General features: G+C 40.8%; 1 protein-coding gene across 1 annotated transcript in view; it reads right to left on the reverse strand.

Annotated features, from left to right (window-relative positions):
• Positions 1–4674: 4674 nt before the first annotated feature.
• The window catches only part of NAF1 (nuclear assembly factor 1 ribonucleoprotein), a 76562-nt gene continuing 64221 nt past the window's right edge, over positions 4675–17015 (reverse strand). The window contains exons 7-8 of the mRNA XM_065405525.1: positions 11580–11685; positions 4675–5129 (exon numbers count right to left, since the gene is read on the reverse strand). Of these exons, the coding sequence (XP_065261597.1) occupies positions 4675–5129; positions 11580–11685 (561 nt within the window). The remainder of the gene's footprint in view (positions 5130–11579; positions 11686–17015) is intronic.

A 17015-nucleotide genomic window follows, 5' to 3' on the forward strand; every position in this document is an offset into this window, starting at 1 on the left:
AAGCCTTCTTTTTAAGAACCTGATTGATTTCTCCTTGTCTTAAGATCCAAGGGGGTTTGGATCTGTATTCACCAGGAGTTGGTGAAAGGAAGGAGGGGGGAAGGGTCAATTTCTCCTTGTTTTAAGATCCAAGGGGGTTTGGATCTGTATTCACCAGGAGTTGGTGAAAGGAAGGAGGGGGGAAGGGTCAATTTTTCCTTGTTTAAGATCCAAGGAGTTTGGATCTGTATTCACCAGGAAATTGGTGAAAAGTTTCTAAAAGCTTCCCAGGGTAGGGAATGGTGGCAGCGGACCAGAACTAAGCTGGTAGTTAAGCTTAGAAGTCCTCATGCAGGCCCCTACATTTGTACCCTAAAGTTCAAAGTGGGGATACAGCCTTGACACCTGTATATTTTATTTTTAGTTGAAACATATAGTTAAGTTAGAAAGTAAATAACTCTGCAGTAGCTTCCTCTGACAGAGGTGTGAAAAATGCCCAAGGTGTTGCCAACACCAAGTTATTATCAAAACAGAGTGTGAGTATTAATCAACTTTGCAGCTTATAATCTTATATTCATATATATCTATCTCTTAAAGAACTGTGATACAAGTCTAACTCTGTAATTCTAACTGTTTTACCATTTACTTACTATCTTCATTGATTTTAATAAAAAGTCGTTATAACTACATCTGTCTCAGTGTAAACTTCTTGTCATAACCCCGAAGTTCCCTTTTATAAACTCTGTAAAGCCTGATTCAGGACAAACTTCTGATCAAAAATTGGCGAGACAAAACCCATACTAATTAATATCCACAATAATCATTATTAAAATTAATTAATTAAAATTAAATTAAATCAACACTACTAACACACCCCAAATCAGGCTACAGTTCAAATAGAAGGCTAACTCCCTTCTAGCATCCAGAGTATGGAGGGTAGATTCCAGCCTAGAGTGTTGAGGCTTTGGAAAAAACACAAGAAGATATATAACATAATTGATCTAGAAATTAGAGGATATTTTGGGTTAAAAATTTAAGATGTGGACATGAGGAAACCTTTTTCTAAAAGAAAACTGTAAAAATGTGTCTGCCATTCATGCCCCCAGTTCTCCAACTCTGTGGAAGTTATGGCTACCCAAAAATGCTGTTTTCTTAAATAAGTGTAGCATAGAGCAATTAGCTAGTGCCTCAAATGGAGAGTTCATGAGGCAGTTAAGAACTAAGTTCAAATCCAATGTAGGAGTGGGTTGTGACACTACACCCCACATTCTTCATAGAGATATTGTTATGATATGAATATGGCATAACTAAGATGCATTTTATGTAAGATGGGTCATGTGAGGTATCGTTGGAAAGGTTATGATTTACTGATTATTATTAACCTATTTGTATGCATGTATGGAATATTTACTATATAACAATTACAAGTGGGTTTACACCTGGGGAGCGCACACTAGACAGAATGCAATCAGCCTGGATGGGCCATTAGGGAGAACAATAGGACTTTGAAGATGCTAATCTCCCACCTTCATGAGAAGCTTCCTGGGATGCTGCAAACAACCTTTGACTCATGACTGCTTTGACACTGCAGGGTCATGTGATCATGTCATCTGGTACTGGACTCCATCTTGGACTACTAGTATTTTTCCACTAATAGGGAGTAGGGATCAAACTGGGAAACAAAATATTCCCACCATAGGTAAATCCTATTTAAGGCAGAGAAGTGAGTTAATCAGGGTTCATTCTTCACTGAATCCCCACCCAGGATGAAACAAAGAAACGGGGGGAGAAGAGCTGAGCCCAGGCTGGAAAAGGTGTCTGGCCTGTGAAAGAAATGCTGAAAACATCTAGGGGGAGAAATTACTACTTGTAACAAGTTTCTTTGATGTATTAAGCTTATTTTGCGTGTTTATTTTATCTGTTCCATAATCTGCTTTGATCAGTTTGCTATCTCATATAATCACTTAAAATCTATCTTTTGTAGTTAATAAACTTGTTTTTGTTGTCTCTAAACCAGTTTGTGGAATTCATAACTGGGGGCAAAAAGCTGTGCATATCTTCCTCCACACTGAGGGAGAAAGCGAATGTAATGAGCTTACGCTGTAGAATTTTTGTGCCGCGCAAGACAATACAATTTTGGGTTTACACTCCAGAGAGGGAGTGCACTTGAGTTCTGGGCAATTCCCTAGCTGAGTCTTCCCATGCAGAGCTGATTTCAGTGTCTATCTTTCTGCAGCTGGGTGTGCCCCTATTTGTGTGTGTGCTGGAGGAGGCTTGAGGGCCTGGCTCAGCAGGACAGTATAAGGGAGCCCAGGCTGGTGGAACAGGCGGGCAAGGAGGTATCCCAGTACATCAGGTGGCACCCCAGAGTGGGGAGTAACCTGTCACATGGATTTCCTTATTTGTGGGAATAGGTTAATCAATTTGTCATGGCTCAGGGCAACAGCACCTGTATTTCCCTCAGTGGTCCAGCAAGATCACCCATTCTCAGGCTTCCACTCAGAACAAGCACTTTCAGAACATATTTAGTCCACCCTTTATAGTGTTCAGAGGTCTTCACGTGCTCCTGGAAACTCCAGATCAATTAGTAGACAATGGATTTTCCTCACTGGGGCATAGCTTCAAAAGGGTGGATTCAAAGTGGATCATTTGCATTCCCCTTACACGACCCAGGAAATCCTAGTAAAACCACTTTACATGTATTGTTCCAAAAGGCCCTTTGAAGTTCCTAAAATCTTCCAGTGATTGAATTAGTCAATCTCTTATAGAAATTACAAGCAATTCCACGATAACTCATACACAATTGCATTTTAATACAATGGACTCCAAAGGTATTAAAGCTAATTCAATAAGAGAAAAAGGCAGGAACAAGAGCTATCACAGCTGTTGGTGACTGCTTTGAGCAGCAGCTAAATTGCTTCTGGGCTTAAAAGCTGATCCACTGACCCTTCCAACCAATCAGGCAGCGTAGCCAGTTAGGCAGCCCACTACAAGCCAGATGCACGCATTAGGTTGCCCTGTGACTGGCTCTGATGCAGGCCCTGTTTCCTTATAATATGGTTCCCTCACGTTTCTAGCCTAACAGATTTACTTCCTAATATATCTAAGTAAAGATTTTAAATTCCTAAAGTATAGCTTTGTTCTCATACAATTCTTTTTTTATATTAATTTCATAATGCAGGTAACCTAGTGAGTCCAATTCTATCCCCAGAGTAGCTAGTTACCTGATTATCCAGAGTGGCTCATTCAGCAAGTTACTCAAGATTTACAGTTGCTTCAGACATGAGGAGAAAAATTTGGCTCAATATATGTTTACAAAACAGTTCACTTGCAAATCAGTTCAGAAACAGAATACAAAAAACCTTGTTTTAGCAGTGATTAACCTGTCACAGTTTCAGGGTTAACTGAACCTTTGCCCCCTCCCCACCCTGATCTTCCTGGAGGATACCCACTTAAGATTTCAGGCTCTTGGGCAGAGACCCACACCTCTCCCTCCAGACCAGGGATTTAGGCTTGCAGTCCCTCTGCACCTGACTGATTTCTCTAGCAAGTGTGACTGTGGTCTATCACCTGTGGTTAACCTTTCTCCAGGGGCTACAAGTGTATACCAGGCATTACAGAGAAAACATATAAAAACAATCAAAATTCCTATACAGATGCTAAAAGCTTATCAGAAGTCATCCGTCTTATGGGTCCCTAGTAAGTAAGTCTCTCCAACCCTCCACAAAAGTTGGGGTCTCATTTGCACAAACGTCCTGTCCATTTGCTAGATCAGAAAGAGGGCCCATTGTTATTATAAATTCATTGTTTTTATACCAAAAGCCCTTTTTGCTCTCTGGAAAAAAACAGTCTGAACCAGCATACACCAACCTCCTCAGGAGCTGATAATTCTCTGGTTGCAGCCTGAGTGATTTGCCTTAATCACCTCCCTACTGTTTTTTATTTCCTGGAGGAGCTGTAGTAACACTCGCGCAGTGGAGCTACATACAATCCCTGGCCCCTAGTGATTCATAAACCATTCATGAACTTAATACAATATGGTCCCTCGAGATATTACATGCAGTTGCAATATCTGTCACAGTACCCTCTTAGAAAGGGTATATAATACTGGTCTTTAGAATGTGATGAAAGTGAATTATGTAATATTTTTCAACAAGTTGTACAGAAGCAACATTTTCAGTTAAGATACAAACTACAATATTTGCTTTTTTCCTAAAATATTTTTCTGGACCAATCATCATGCTATTTATGTCAATATATCCTTATTTTCATCTCAAGAGCAAATATTTCCTCTCGTACCTCTATCAGATTGATACTTTATATAAATGCTAGTTTAAAAGTTGCTACAAAAACACATCTAGACAGTTACAAATGTAAAAATAGTGTTTATTAATTCTTGGAATACTTCAAACTTACTACATATTATCAAAGTTAAATCATTATTCAATATATTTCAGTTTTTTAAAGATGGGCTTATCAAAAGAAACACCAGTCTTTGTATGTCTGACATTGCTGCATAAGGCTGTATCTATTTAGCATTAGAACTTTGGATTTATTCTGTTCTTCTACATAATTTAAGCTCCCTCATATAAAATGTAAATAGCAATCACAAAACATAAGGGGGTTTGTGGGTGGGAAAGCCATAGTTTTCCAAGATCTGCCGCTCATTGTACACTCAGTCATGAAAATACTCATCTAACTGTGAGGTCCAAACTGAGATGGATGACCATTTGGAGAAGCAGGTGGCGGGGGTGGGGGTGGAGGAGGGGGCGGAGGGAATGGGAATGGTGGACTATAAATGTTAGAGTACAAGTTGGGCCCTGTCCACATCATGTTTGGATTTGGGGGTGGAAAGTGATGCATCTCATTACCAACAGGTCCAAATCCTGGAGGAGGAAAAGGATACTGAAGCATCATGGGATTTTTTTGTCTATGAGGCTGTGGAAACATTGCAGATTCTTGATGTAGCCTGTGATCTGAAGAGTACAAGTGCGGAGGTCTTAGTTGTGGTCTTGAGTAGCCTGGATTAACAGATGGATGAGGAAACCTGTCCCTTGAGAAGCCAGGGTTAAATTCTCTGACACGATATCCTCTTGAATAATTTGAAGTAGGCTTTTGCATAGGCTGATGTTGAACTTCATTATTCTCACCTTAAAAAATAGCCACAGAATTACTTTTTTTTAAAGTCTTAATATTCAAATTTTGGAACTTGGACTATATTTAAAACAGCTTAGTCTAAAAGTCTGACAAAACAGGTAGTCTTCTCTTCCTCTTTAAAATCTAATAATTAAACATAAAAGTATGTAACCAACATTTAAACAAACTCAAAACAAGGACTAGATTATGATTATCAGCTGACCTATTTGTGTTTTTAAAATGATGAAAAAATAAACCATATGAACTGTAAGGTATCTTTTAAACATCTGAAATTAGTAAATTTTGTGTGATTAGTGTGGCCAATAAATTACCATTTGTAAACAAAATGTTAAATGAACTCCATTAGGTTGGTTTTTTTTTTGGAACAATGCTGAAATAACAGTGATATTTCGTGGGTTTTTCTTGTAGGATTTGAAGGCTTGAAAATTAGTAGTAAAAAGAAGAAACAAACTTTTCCCCCCCTCCAGCACGCTCAGATTTATTTACCATAGGGATACTCAAATTATGAATAGCACACTCTAAAGTTTTCTTTACAATACAATTTAAGAGTTTATTTTGAATAGAAAAAAATATAAAGCTGAAGATGTAAAATTTGTGTTCTGATTCTGTGCAGGAGTTTTCAGATTTTAACTCCACTGAACACTGCTAAGATTACTCGTACTGGATTTACCTAATAAACAACCAATTGTTTATTGGGTAAATCCAATAAACCCAATAATTTGCCTGTAGCTGTCAAACCCCCCCCCCCCCCCCACACACACACACATTTTGGTCAGATAAGAAGCCAAGACATAGTATTTATGCATAGAGTTAGAGGTGAAAGTAAGCCGGTACACCCCGGTACAGCGTACCTGCAAGAGCCGGTGCGCCGTACCGGGGCAGCCCGGCTTCCCCAGGCAGCAATTTAAAGGGCCTGGGGCTCCCAGCAGCAGCTGGAGCCCCAGGCCCTTTAAAGTGCCGCCAGAGCCCCACTGCTGGAACCCTGGAGAAGCGGCGGGGCTCCAGGGGCTATTAAAAGGGCCGGGGCTCCCGCTGCCTCTACTGCCCAGGGCCCTTTAAATAGCCGCGGGAGCCCTGCCACCACTCTGGCAGGCTCCAGTGGCTATTTAAAGGGCCCGGGGCGGTAGAGGTAGGGGAGCCCCGGGCCCTTTAAATAGCCCCCGGAGCCCTGGGATAGCAGCAGCAGCCGGGGGCTCTGGCAGCAGTTTAAAGGGCCCAGAGCGGTAGCAGCGGCTGAGCCCTGGGCCCCTTAAACTGCTGCCGGAGCCCCCAGCTGCCGCTGCTACCCTGGCGGGGGAGGGGGAGGGCGAGGGCACTTACCGGTGCAGGGTGGGCCGGGGCTGGCTCTGACCCCCTCATTCCCGCCCCTTCCGCCCGAGACCCCGCCCCTTCCGGGGCCAGAGCCAGCCCCAACCCAGCCCCGTACCGGTAAGTCCCTATTTCTACTTTCACCCCTGCACAGAGTTGACCAATATATGCAAGGCTAATTATAATTATATCATATTATCAACGTGAATTATTGATTCCACATATATTAATATGCATTAAGCATACAGTATCAATATAACTTTATATATATATATAAATAAAATTTCTAGCAGTTACAGGGCCTGTTTTGACCTATGTCTTTTTATAAGCCTGTTCACTTCCACTAAGTATCACTTTACAAAGCTAAACTCAGCTTTGGCATTAGAACACAAGAAATGTACCAAAGGGAAAATACATTAACGTTCTGACACGGTACAAGCTGAGGAGGTACCTTCATGAACCAGGATCTAAAATACTAGTATACAAAATAAGAATAAGGACGGAACAGAACAACAAGTTAAAGAACTGTGACAAACTGGTGGATTTTAGTGATATGTAAAAAGTTTTGTAACTTGCAATATCATTTATAGGATGATAAACACTCCTAGTTAAAATGTGTAACTTTGGGAGCACACCTTGTGTGTATGTTGAATTTAACAACACCTGCACAGGACAGCTTCCCTGAAACTAATATCCTTTAGCAATGAACCTGACTGAAAATGGTTATTTGGTCTCTTGAATACATTTCATACCAAACCAAAGTGTGGTCAAGCAATTGACTATACAATTTATCAACAGCAGTATGACAAATCTTGATTTCATCATTTAAATTTTACATGTCTCATGAAAGGTAGTGTCAAAGGCCCCTATATTAACTCTAATTATTTAGTTTATCAGAGTAAGCACATATGAGGCTTAATCAGGATTTTGATTTTTATGATAACAAAAACCAAGTCATAGAGCCCTTAATTAAAAGGTATTTTGACTCACTGTGGAAGATAATTTTAAAAACATGTACGTTTAAAAAACTGAGCTTATTAAACTGAAAGGAAAATTATCAGGATGTCTTTGGTCATAAAACATTCACAAGATTCAGCATTAGTCATCTAGGGAATTTACATTTTTATTGACATTCCTACTGTTGTAATAACTGAGACTACAGGTTAATTATGAGCTCAACTGTAAAAAAAAAATAAAAAAATGAGCGAGTTCATAAGAGGTCATAATCTATAAACAGGGGTCAGCAACCTACGGCACGCGAGCCGATTTTGAGTGGCACGCAGCTCCCTGCCGCGGTCCCGGCCCCCCGCCCCACTCAGCCCCCCCGCCCACTGCTCTCCCCTGCGGGGCAGGAGGCAGAAGCTTGGTTCTGCAGCAGCCAAGCTTCCCCCCTCCCCCTCTTCTTCCCCCAGTGGTGCTTTCCTGCCCCTTCTCCTCTCCGTCCCTGCGCCAATCAGCTGATGGCCCTAGCGAGGGGGAGGGCGAAGAACGGCAGCATGCACACAGCTCCGTAGGGGACGCAGAGAGAGGTAGGGACGGAGCCTGGGGGAAGCGGGTGGAACAGGGCATATCCCTTCCAGCCCCCTGCCCTGAGCCGCTCAGGGCAGGGGGCTGGGAGCACCCCCACGAGCCGAGCACCCCAGCCTTCTGCCCTGCACCCCCCACCCCTCTGCCCTGAACCCCCCACCCCACCACACACCCATCCCTCTGCCCTACACCCCCCATGCCCCCAGCCTTCTGCCCTGAACCCCCCCACCCCAACACACCCAGCCGTCTGCCCTGCACCCCCATACCCCCAGCCTTCTGCCCTGCACCCCCCACAGCCCCATCCCTCTGCCCTAATCTCTGAACCCCACCCCCCACACACACCAGCCTTCTTCCCTGAACCCCCTCCCCCAGCCCTGACCCCTGAAACACCCCCCCACCCCCAGGTCTGGGGTCCCGGCCGCAGGCCCTGATCAGCCCTCTGCCGGCCTAGGTGAACAGAACCCCAGGCTGGCAGCGAGCTGAGCAGGCTGGTGGCGTAAGATCAGCATTTTAATTTAATTTTAAATGATGCTTCTAAAACATTTTGAAAACCTTGTTTACTTTACATACAATAGATTAGTTATATAATATAGACTTATAGAAAGAGACCTTCTAAAAACGTTAAAATGTATTACCGGCACACGAAACCTTAAATTAGAGTGAATAAATGAAGACTCGGCACACCACTTCTGAAAGGTTGCTGACCCCTGATCTATAACAACAAACGTTGATGTGAAAAGGTGCAAAAGCAAAACAGAAAAACTCAATTAGTCCCAATAAAAAGACCTAGTGATATAACTCAAAGACTATGTTAAAATCATGCTTGGTAAACAAGAAAAGTGTGGAACTGAAAATCAATAGGCCAAAATTGATGTTTCAGAAACTAGGCCTAACAATTGGTGAACAAAAATAATTAAAGAATGGACTATTCCATCCAAACCTCCCTTTCGGGGTCCTTAAAAAACAAGCCTTTAAAAAAAAAAAAAAAATAGCAAAAGCTGATTGCCAACAGCTACTGAAACAAGCTTCCCATCATGGCTGCCATCCCAAAGGTCTCCTGGGATCCCAGAACTTCTTTGGGAGTTCTTATCCTGAACTTGAAAGATGTCTTAAACAAACTGAGACAGAAAGAGAGCGAGAGAGAGAGAGAGAGCGAGCGCGCTAGGTGACATCACCAGCTCCAGTTGAATCCTGAATACTTTCGGGGATGTTAGACCTTGCCAACTACTTAACGCTCCTATGTATCCTTTTCTTTCCCCACCTTACTTCTTCCCTTCCCTTCCCTATCCCTCTCCTTTTGCCTTCTGTCTAATAAAAACCAAGACTGCATATTTTGTAACACTGCTATAAACCCATGACCAGAAAGAGGCACCTTACAGCAATGCCCTGAACAGCCCAATGCTGTTGCCAAGGCTTGGAGTGGCTGATAAGACTGTGTATTTCCAGAGGTGAGGTTGCAAGTGAAAGTCAATACCAGGGACAGAAGCTGCATTTTCCATCTTTGCTTTTCTTCTCTCCCCTTTTGTGTTTTTGTCTTATATCATCTTCTTAGGAAACAAGATCGAACTTTAACAGCAGCAGCAATAACAGCTCCAGCCTATCACAACTAATTACCTCTCTTTTTCCCAAAAAGGATGGCTATTACTATCTTGGATATCATCTAAAAGATTGTCAAACAAGGGTTTATGTCCTTCTAAAAATTCTCTTCAGCTTAGGAGAAAGGAACAAGGGATGTTGTTAAAATGAAAGCCTTACTTAATACTTTACATTTTAATTGCTTTAACTGTTTTTCCTTCTTTTCTGTATCTTTAATAAAAGGTTAGTAGGATTTTTAATGGCATTTACCATGGCACTAAGCAGGTTGAGGTCTCTGTATACTAAACACTGAACCTGGTTTAAAATATTTAATGTTGAACACTACCTGAGTTATGTTAACAGCTTTGACTCTTTGGGCCCATTTATTCAATCTAAACTTGTACACCGTTATGTAGTGTTTGCACACACATGCAAATTAAATATAATCTTCCAGACAATGTAATACTTAAGCAAAGTAATATTTTTAGTTCACAATAATGTTCTCATTTAATCTGTAAATATTTAAGCTCATCTGATAGCAATTCTTTGTTCCAGTTTAGTGAGTTATGTTTGTATTTGGCTTTCAGACTCAAAACCAAAATAGAAAAACAATGGTGAACTCTTGCAAATTCCAGGCCACCACTAGACTAATGCATCAAGAACAACTCTTGCCACTGGTTCAAGGGTTAGACTATTCTAATAAACTTTGGTGCGTTTGTGAAATTTCTACAGATACATCACCATATAACAGATCCTCCATTTTTCCAGTAAAGAAGTGAGATTATTTAAATGTCAGTTACACCAGATTCCTTGCCAGACTATGTACACTTTAATGGGTTAATGTAAATGGAGGGGGAGGGGTTAGGTTCCAGGAAAAAAAGTTTTGCCAGATAAAAGACATTATATACATATACAGTATAAGTTTTAAATAATTTTATACTAACAATGTAATACTGTACTCACCAATGATGATTGTGAAGCTTGGTTGAGGCAGTAGCATAATGGGATCGGGGTATGTGGGCTTGCCCTGCTCCATCTACCTGGGGCTCCTGCCGGGGAACGGGGTGGGGGTATGGGGGTTTACCCCGTTGTGCCCGCCCAGCGCTGCTGCTGGGGAGCGGGGTTAGGGCGTGGGGGCTTGCCCCGGACCACCTGCCCAGCGCTCCTGCCAGGAGCTAAAATGCCGAGTGGGTGGAAAAGAGCAAGCCTCCGGCACCCCCACCCCGCTATCTGGCAGGAGCGCCAGGCGGGCAGAACGGGGGGAGCCACACAATGTAATAAGGGAACATTGCAGGACTTTAAAGGAGTATGTTCTCTAATAGGTCAGCAACCTAGTAACAAAATAACGTTAACCGGGACAACATTAAGTGAGGGGTTACTGTAAATGATGAACTGAGTGCTTCATCAAGATTAAATGTTTTCATTTAGTGGGTAGGGTCTTCTCTCTCTACTCAATGGCTCTGCACTGAGGAAACTATGTCCTTCCAGCCAAGGGGGCTGTGATGCAGCTCCCATGCAGTCTGTCAGTTTTGATAAATGTTCTCTAGAGAGGGCCACTAATGAGTCATTACTCCTTTTGTGAGAGTTCGTGACAGCTGCCCCCACTGTCAGCTATGGAGTAAAGAACTGAATTCCATTCCTAACCATGTTTCAACAAGCACACTAGACCAGCAGATTTACTTTTTCATTTTTGGATAGTAGGTAAATTGACAATTTAGAATATTCATTATACGTACCGCTGATACTATGTATATTTACATAGGAAAAAAAGTGATAATTTAGCAAAACAATAATCTCCTCATAAAACTTATTAGTGTGTTTATCCGTAACAAATAGTGCAAGTTTAAGGGATGTGTCCTCATGTGTTTTTAATTACAACTTTTAAAAAAATTGAAAGATTTCATGATGAAATGTACCGAAGCTCCAATATTAAACCAGTATGAAATTTAAAGAAGTATCTATCACTATGCTTTTCAGACTTGGTTTGAGGGATTGAGGTTAAACCATTTATTTTCTCTATGGTATTTACTCACTTGATTCATTCACTTCTGATTTGGGTTTCTTTCTTTCTTGATTCCGTGCTTTCTTTTTCTTTGGTTTTCCCTGCCTCTCCATTTCATCATCACTGAAATCTAAGGCCTTAGAAAAGTAGAAAAAGATATTATTTAGAAAAATTATCAAAAAGTTGTTATACATTTAAAAGTCAACATTTTAACTTTTAGAATACCTACAAAGGTCCTTTGGAAAATAGTTTGATCAAATAATTACAGACTGTATTATAATGTATATGCACAAGGGATTTAAATTAAGGTTTCACAGACAACTTTAATTCCATCATTTCCTAACTTCTGAATGCTTAACTTAGTTTTTTGGATGTAATAACTAACTATATACGTGTACATAAACATACATGTAGTATTGTTAATAGCTACTGGATGCTGCCTACAATGTATTTTTACTCATTAGAAGTTAACGCATAACAGGGTAAGCCAGTTATCACACAGCTAATAATTCCTCATTCAAAAATTTGAACTGGCCAGAAAAACCCTCTGCAGTATATTGGCAGTAAAGGCATATTTAGGCCTGATAGAAGTGTATTGTGAATTTTAAGAGTTTGTCTGATAACATTTAACAGCGTAAGCATAAGTAGAATTGCGCATGTGTAAGAACTTGGTCCTGCTAGTGAAGGCAGGGGGCTGGACTCGATGACCTTTCAAGGTCCCTTCCAGTTCTAGGAGATGGGATATCTCCATTAATTATAATTATTATTAAATTGCACATTAATCATGTTTATGAGAAAAAGAACAGATAAAGTAACTAAAAAAGCTAAAAAAGATCCACTTGAACCAACACAAAACTTGTAATGATGGAGGAGGAAAGTTAACATAGAAATGAGAGACTAATACGTATAAGAAAAGATAAAGTTATAAATAAGTTTGTGTAACAAAGGGAGATTGACGTTGTATTGTCCAGTGTTGGAGGCGATTGTGATGGGATCATTCTGATGAGCTTCCTACTTGTAAGTAACTGATCATCACTTGCTGAGCACTTTGCCTTAATAAAGATTTCTTAGACCCATGTGCAGATTAAGTGAATCTCAATCCAACATAGCACATACAATAAATCCTCATATCAGGGGATGGAGAAATAACATTAATTTTTCTTCTTTTCTTCCCTCACTCCAACAAATTCCCAGCTACTAAACAAAAATATTGATGAAAAGTAAAAGGCACTTTGGCCCAAATTTTAAAGGTATTTAGGCAACTAACTCATGGAAATCAATGGGCACCTAAATGCCTTTAAAAATCTGATCCTTCTAATTATTCAACTGCCTAGAGGCTGTAGTGAGAAATTAACCATTTACACAGAGGACAGAGTGCTTGTTAAGCACTCATTATGACAAGTCAAGGTTGAAAAATAATCCAATACATAAAGTATGTTTTGTGAATAGTACTAATCAACAGAAAAAAAACACCAATACATTTTAACTTAATGCCTCTTACTTTAATTCATTATGCACAAGTACAGAATATAAAATATACACATTTTATACAATAGAAGTTTCACAACAATAGTAAATTTTAAACCTGCATGGTGGTGGTCAGAACACTGCTTGCTGAAAGCTGGAGTAATAGGAGGAAAACACTTCTTTATTTTAAAGAATATTGGTCTTTAAAGACCATTTGCCACTATTATAATGCATTCAATAGTTCTGCAACATTTGTGTTCTGATTTAGCTTGGCTATGCAGCATTTGGAATTCTGGCTAACACAATTCATTTAAGATTAATATTACTCAGTAAAAAGTCACAGCATCCACCCACATTCTATGACGAAGTCTTGTAGTGTGATTAGTTCTTTGAGAACTTGCTCCTCTATTTTGGACATAAAAAACAAAACGAAACAAAACCATAACAAAGCCAAAATTATTTTGCTACTATACTAAGAACCCATATTAGTAAGTGCAGAAAAACAAAATGGGCACCTGTTTCTATTAAAGGCAGTGAGCTAACACACTGCTGAAATGCTTGGATTTAAAAAAAAAAAAATCATTAAAAACATAATGCAGAACAGTAAATAGCTATATTCAGAATTGTTGTATTACACTCATAAGTGAACCATAAAGGTCATGAAGTATATGCCAACACAATGTTTATTATTGAAAAAAATCTTTCAGCAACTTTTTCCAGTCATGATTCTTAAAAGACCTTGCATAAATTTTGCTCCCCTCCTAGAACAAATAAGGCACCTCCTGCAGCTAACTTTTTTGTTTCACTTAATGCTCTGTAAGAATCACCTTATGGAAGAGCTGCAACGACTTCCCCTTAGCATTGCAGCAAATGGACCAATTTCAGAGTTTGCTAGAAAAAGCTGTGTGGCTTAACTGCCCAGATATCATCATGTGACCCCAAAGATGGGGGCCCAAGGCATGGGACAATTGAGTTTATGGTTAATCCAGGCCTACTTGAAAATAACTTAATACTTCTTTACTGGCAAGTTTGTAAAGTGTTAAGGCGGTGAGTAATATGGGTCCCTGGTGCCCATACTCCACCAATATTTAAGAACGTGGGCCAGCTCCACCAATGTTTGGGCTTACCGCACTTTGGGGGGCCCTGCACTTCAGGGGAATGCAGGGTCCAGAGTGGCCTGGCAGGCTAGCGGGGGGCCTGGCGCTGGCAGCAGCGAGCGACCCAGCCCCAGCCCACCCCAGCTCCATACATAGTCGTGGGCATGCTCCAACCTGCCACCTGGCAGCCTCCATTTATTGGCAGTTTGATAAGCAGTGCTGAAAATAACCTGGAAGAGGGAACACAGTCCTAACTGAACAGAGACTGAAACACCATTCTAACAAATCTAGCTTCAGACCTTGAGGCCAAATCGGGAGTATTAGCAAAAGTGTGTACAGAACTCCTGGTTGCAGCCCTGCAAATTTCAGTGACAGACACTTGCTTAAGGTAAAGAATATAAGCTGCCACAGCTCTAAGTGGAATGAGATTGTACTGTCGCAGGCACAGGAATTTCTGCTAATGTGTAACATTCAATAATACATTTTAATCCATCTAGAAATAGTCTGGGAATGACTGTATAACCCATGTGATTCTTAGCATAAAACATGAATAATCTAGATGATTGTCAAAAGCTTTTAGTTCTATCTAAATATGCAAGAGCTCTTACTTCCAAAGTATGTAAAACAGATCACCCTTATTAATGTGCAGCTTTGAAAAAAATACCATCAAATTAATTGTCTGATGTGAAAATCAGAAGCCACTTTTGGCAAAAACCTGGGATCAGTCCTAAGAACCACCTTATGTTTATGAAAGGACATAAAAGGTGGATCAGCCATCAAGACATTTAATTCACTCACCCTTTCGGCTGCTGTTATGACAATAATTAATTCCATTTTAACTGACAAATAATAAGGAACACTCATCCAAGGATTCAAAAGGTGGCTTCTCGAGTGCAACTAAAACCAAATTAACAAAGAGTCCTGTGGCACCTTATAGACTAACAGACGAATTGGAGCACAAGCTTTCGTGGGTGAATACCCACTTCGTCAGATGTATTCACCCAGGAAAGCTTATGCTCCAATACGTCTGTTAGTCTATAAGGTGCCACAGGACTCTGTTGCTTTTTACAGATCCAGACTAACACGGCTTCCCCTCTGATACTTAAAACCAAATTAAGATCCTAAGGAGGGACAAGATTTCTCAAAGGGGGAATGCATAATGCATTGCCCCTTCATAAACTTGAAAAAATTGGAGGGGGAGGGATAGCTCAGTGGTTTGAGCATTGGCCTGCTAAACCCAGGGTTGTGAGTTCAATCCTTGAGGAGGCCATTTAGGGAACTGGGGTAAAAATCTGTCTGGGGATTGGTCCTGCTTTGAGCAGGGGGTTGGACTAGAAGACCTCCTGAGGTCCCTTCCAACCCTGCTAAAAAACAAAACAAAACAAAACAAACACACTTCTTAACCATATTATGCACAAGCACCCATCTACCATCTACTAAAAAAATGGTAAGCAGAGATCTATTTGAAAGTTCAGTTGGCAGCTGAATGAGATAACCCCTTAGTTTTTAAGGTGCATTAAATGTTCTAAAATACAAGGTATGGAAGCTGAGACAGGAGAATCAGACTTTCCCTTCATCCAAGACACAAATCTGGTCCATTTCAAATAGTAACACATTCTAGTAGATACCTCTCTAGAATTAAGCAGTATATCCTAAATCAACAAGGAACATGTCTGTTCAAGAGCCAGAGTCCGATCACCCAGGCCATCAGGCGAAAGCACTGCTGGTCTGGATAAAGAATCCTGCCCACTTGCTGAGACAGAAGATCTGGAGACAGAGGAAGACGTACAAAGACCCCACTGAACAGCTGAAGGGGATCCATAAACCACTGCGGATACCACCAAGCCGGAGCAACCAGAAGCATCTTTACCCTATCCTGACTTATCTTTCTCACAGCCTTCTGAATCAAAGGGGGGGGGGGGGGGGGAGGAGCATACAGATAGCCCCTTTCCTTAGTGTAGAATGAAAGCATCTGATATGGATTGACTGTTCCTGTCTGCACTTGAATAGAAAGGGCAACACTTTTTGTTGAACCTCATAGTGAACAGGTCTATGTCTTGCTGACCCCAACTGGAAAATATGCTCTGAATCAACTGATCCTTCAGCGACCATTTGTACATTTGAGAACTGTCTCTATTGAGACAATCTGCAATCATGTTCTGTCCTGCTAAATGCAGGACCACGGGATAAATGTCATGAAGAATGCACCAGTCCCATAACCTGATCACCTCCGCACATAGCTTAGCAGGGTGAGCACCCACATTTGTTGGCATAACACATAGTAGAACTACTTGCAGAAACCTTCCAAGTGAGGGAGGAATGATCTGAGGGCCAGACAAATGGCTCAAGTCCAACACAATGTGCAAGCCTCTCTCTCTTGAAAAGTCCAGTGACCTCAAACTTTAAGTTGGTTCAGATGCACCCTTCACCTCACCAAACATCTGTTGACACATATGAAGTTACGGTCACCAACAACAGGAGACTGAACTGGACACCTCTGAAAATGTTTGCTGACTACCACATCAATGTGTCCAGAATGTCTCAAGGCATGATGACTAACATTTGAAGATTATACAAACAAATCTGGACACTCAAGACATCCAATGCTATACTGATCTCATTCTGAGACATGTAAATAGAATCCTGTAAGTAGTAGCTGCCACGAGACCCAGAGAAAAGATTAGTATCTTAGTGTCATCTGCGAACTTGCATATCTGAATGTTTAAAATATATTGCAATATCTTTTTAAAATTCTGCCCTCTGGTAGAAAGGCTTTCCATGCTACTGAGTCAAATATGGAACCTATGGATAAAATTCTGAGTTGGACAGAGATTTGATTTTTTTGACATTCAGAAGTTGTCCCATGTCTGAGGAAAAGGTGGTTGTAAAAGCAATGAGGCTTA

Source organism: Emys orbicularis, chromosome 5, assembly GCF_028017835.1.
Source record: "Emys orbicularis isolate rEmyOrb1 chromosome 5, rEmyOrb1.hap1, whole genome shotgun sequence".
NCBI lineage: Eukaryota > Metazoa > Chordata > Testudines > Emydidae > Emys > Emys orbicularis.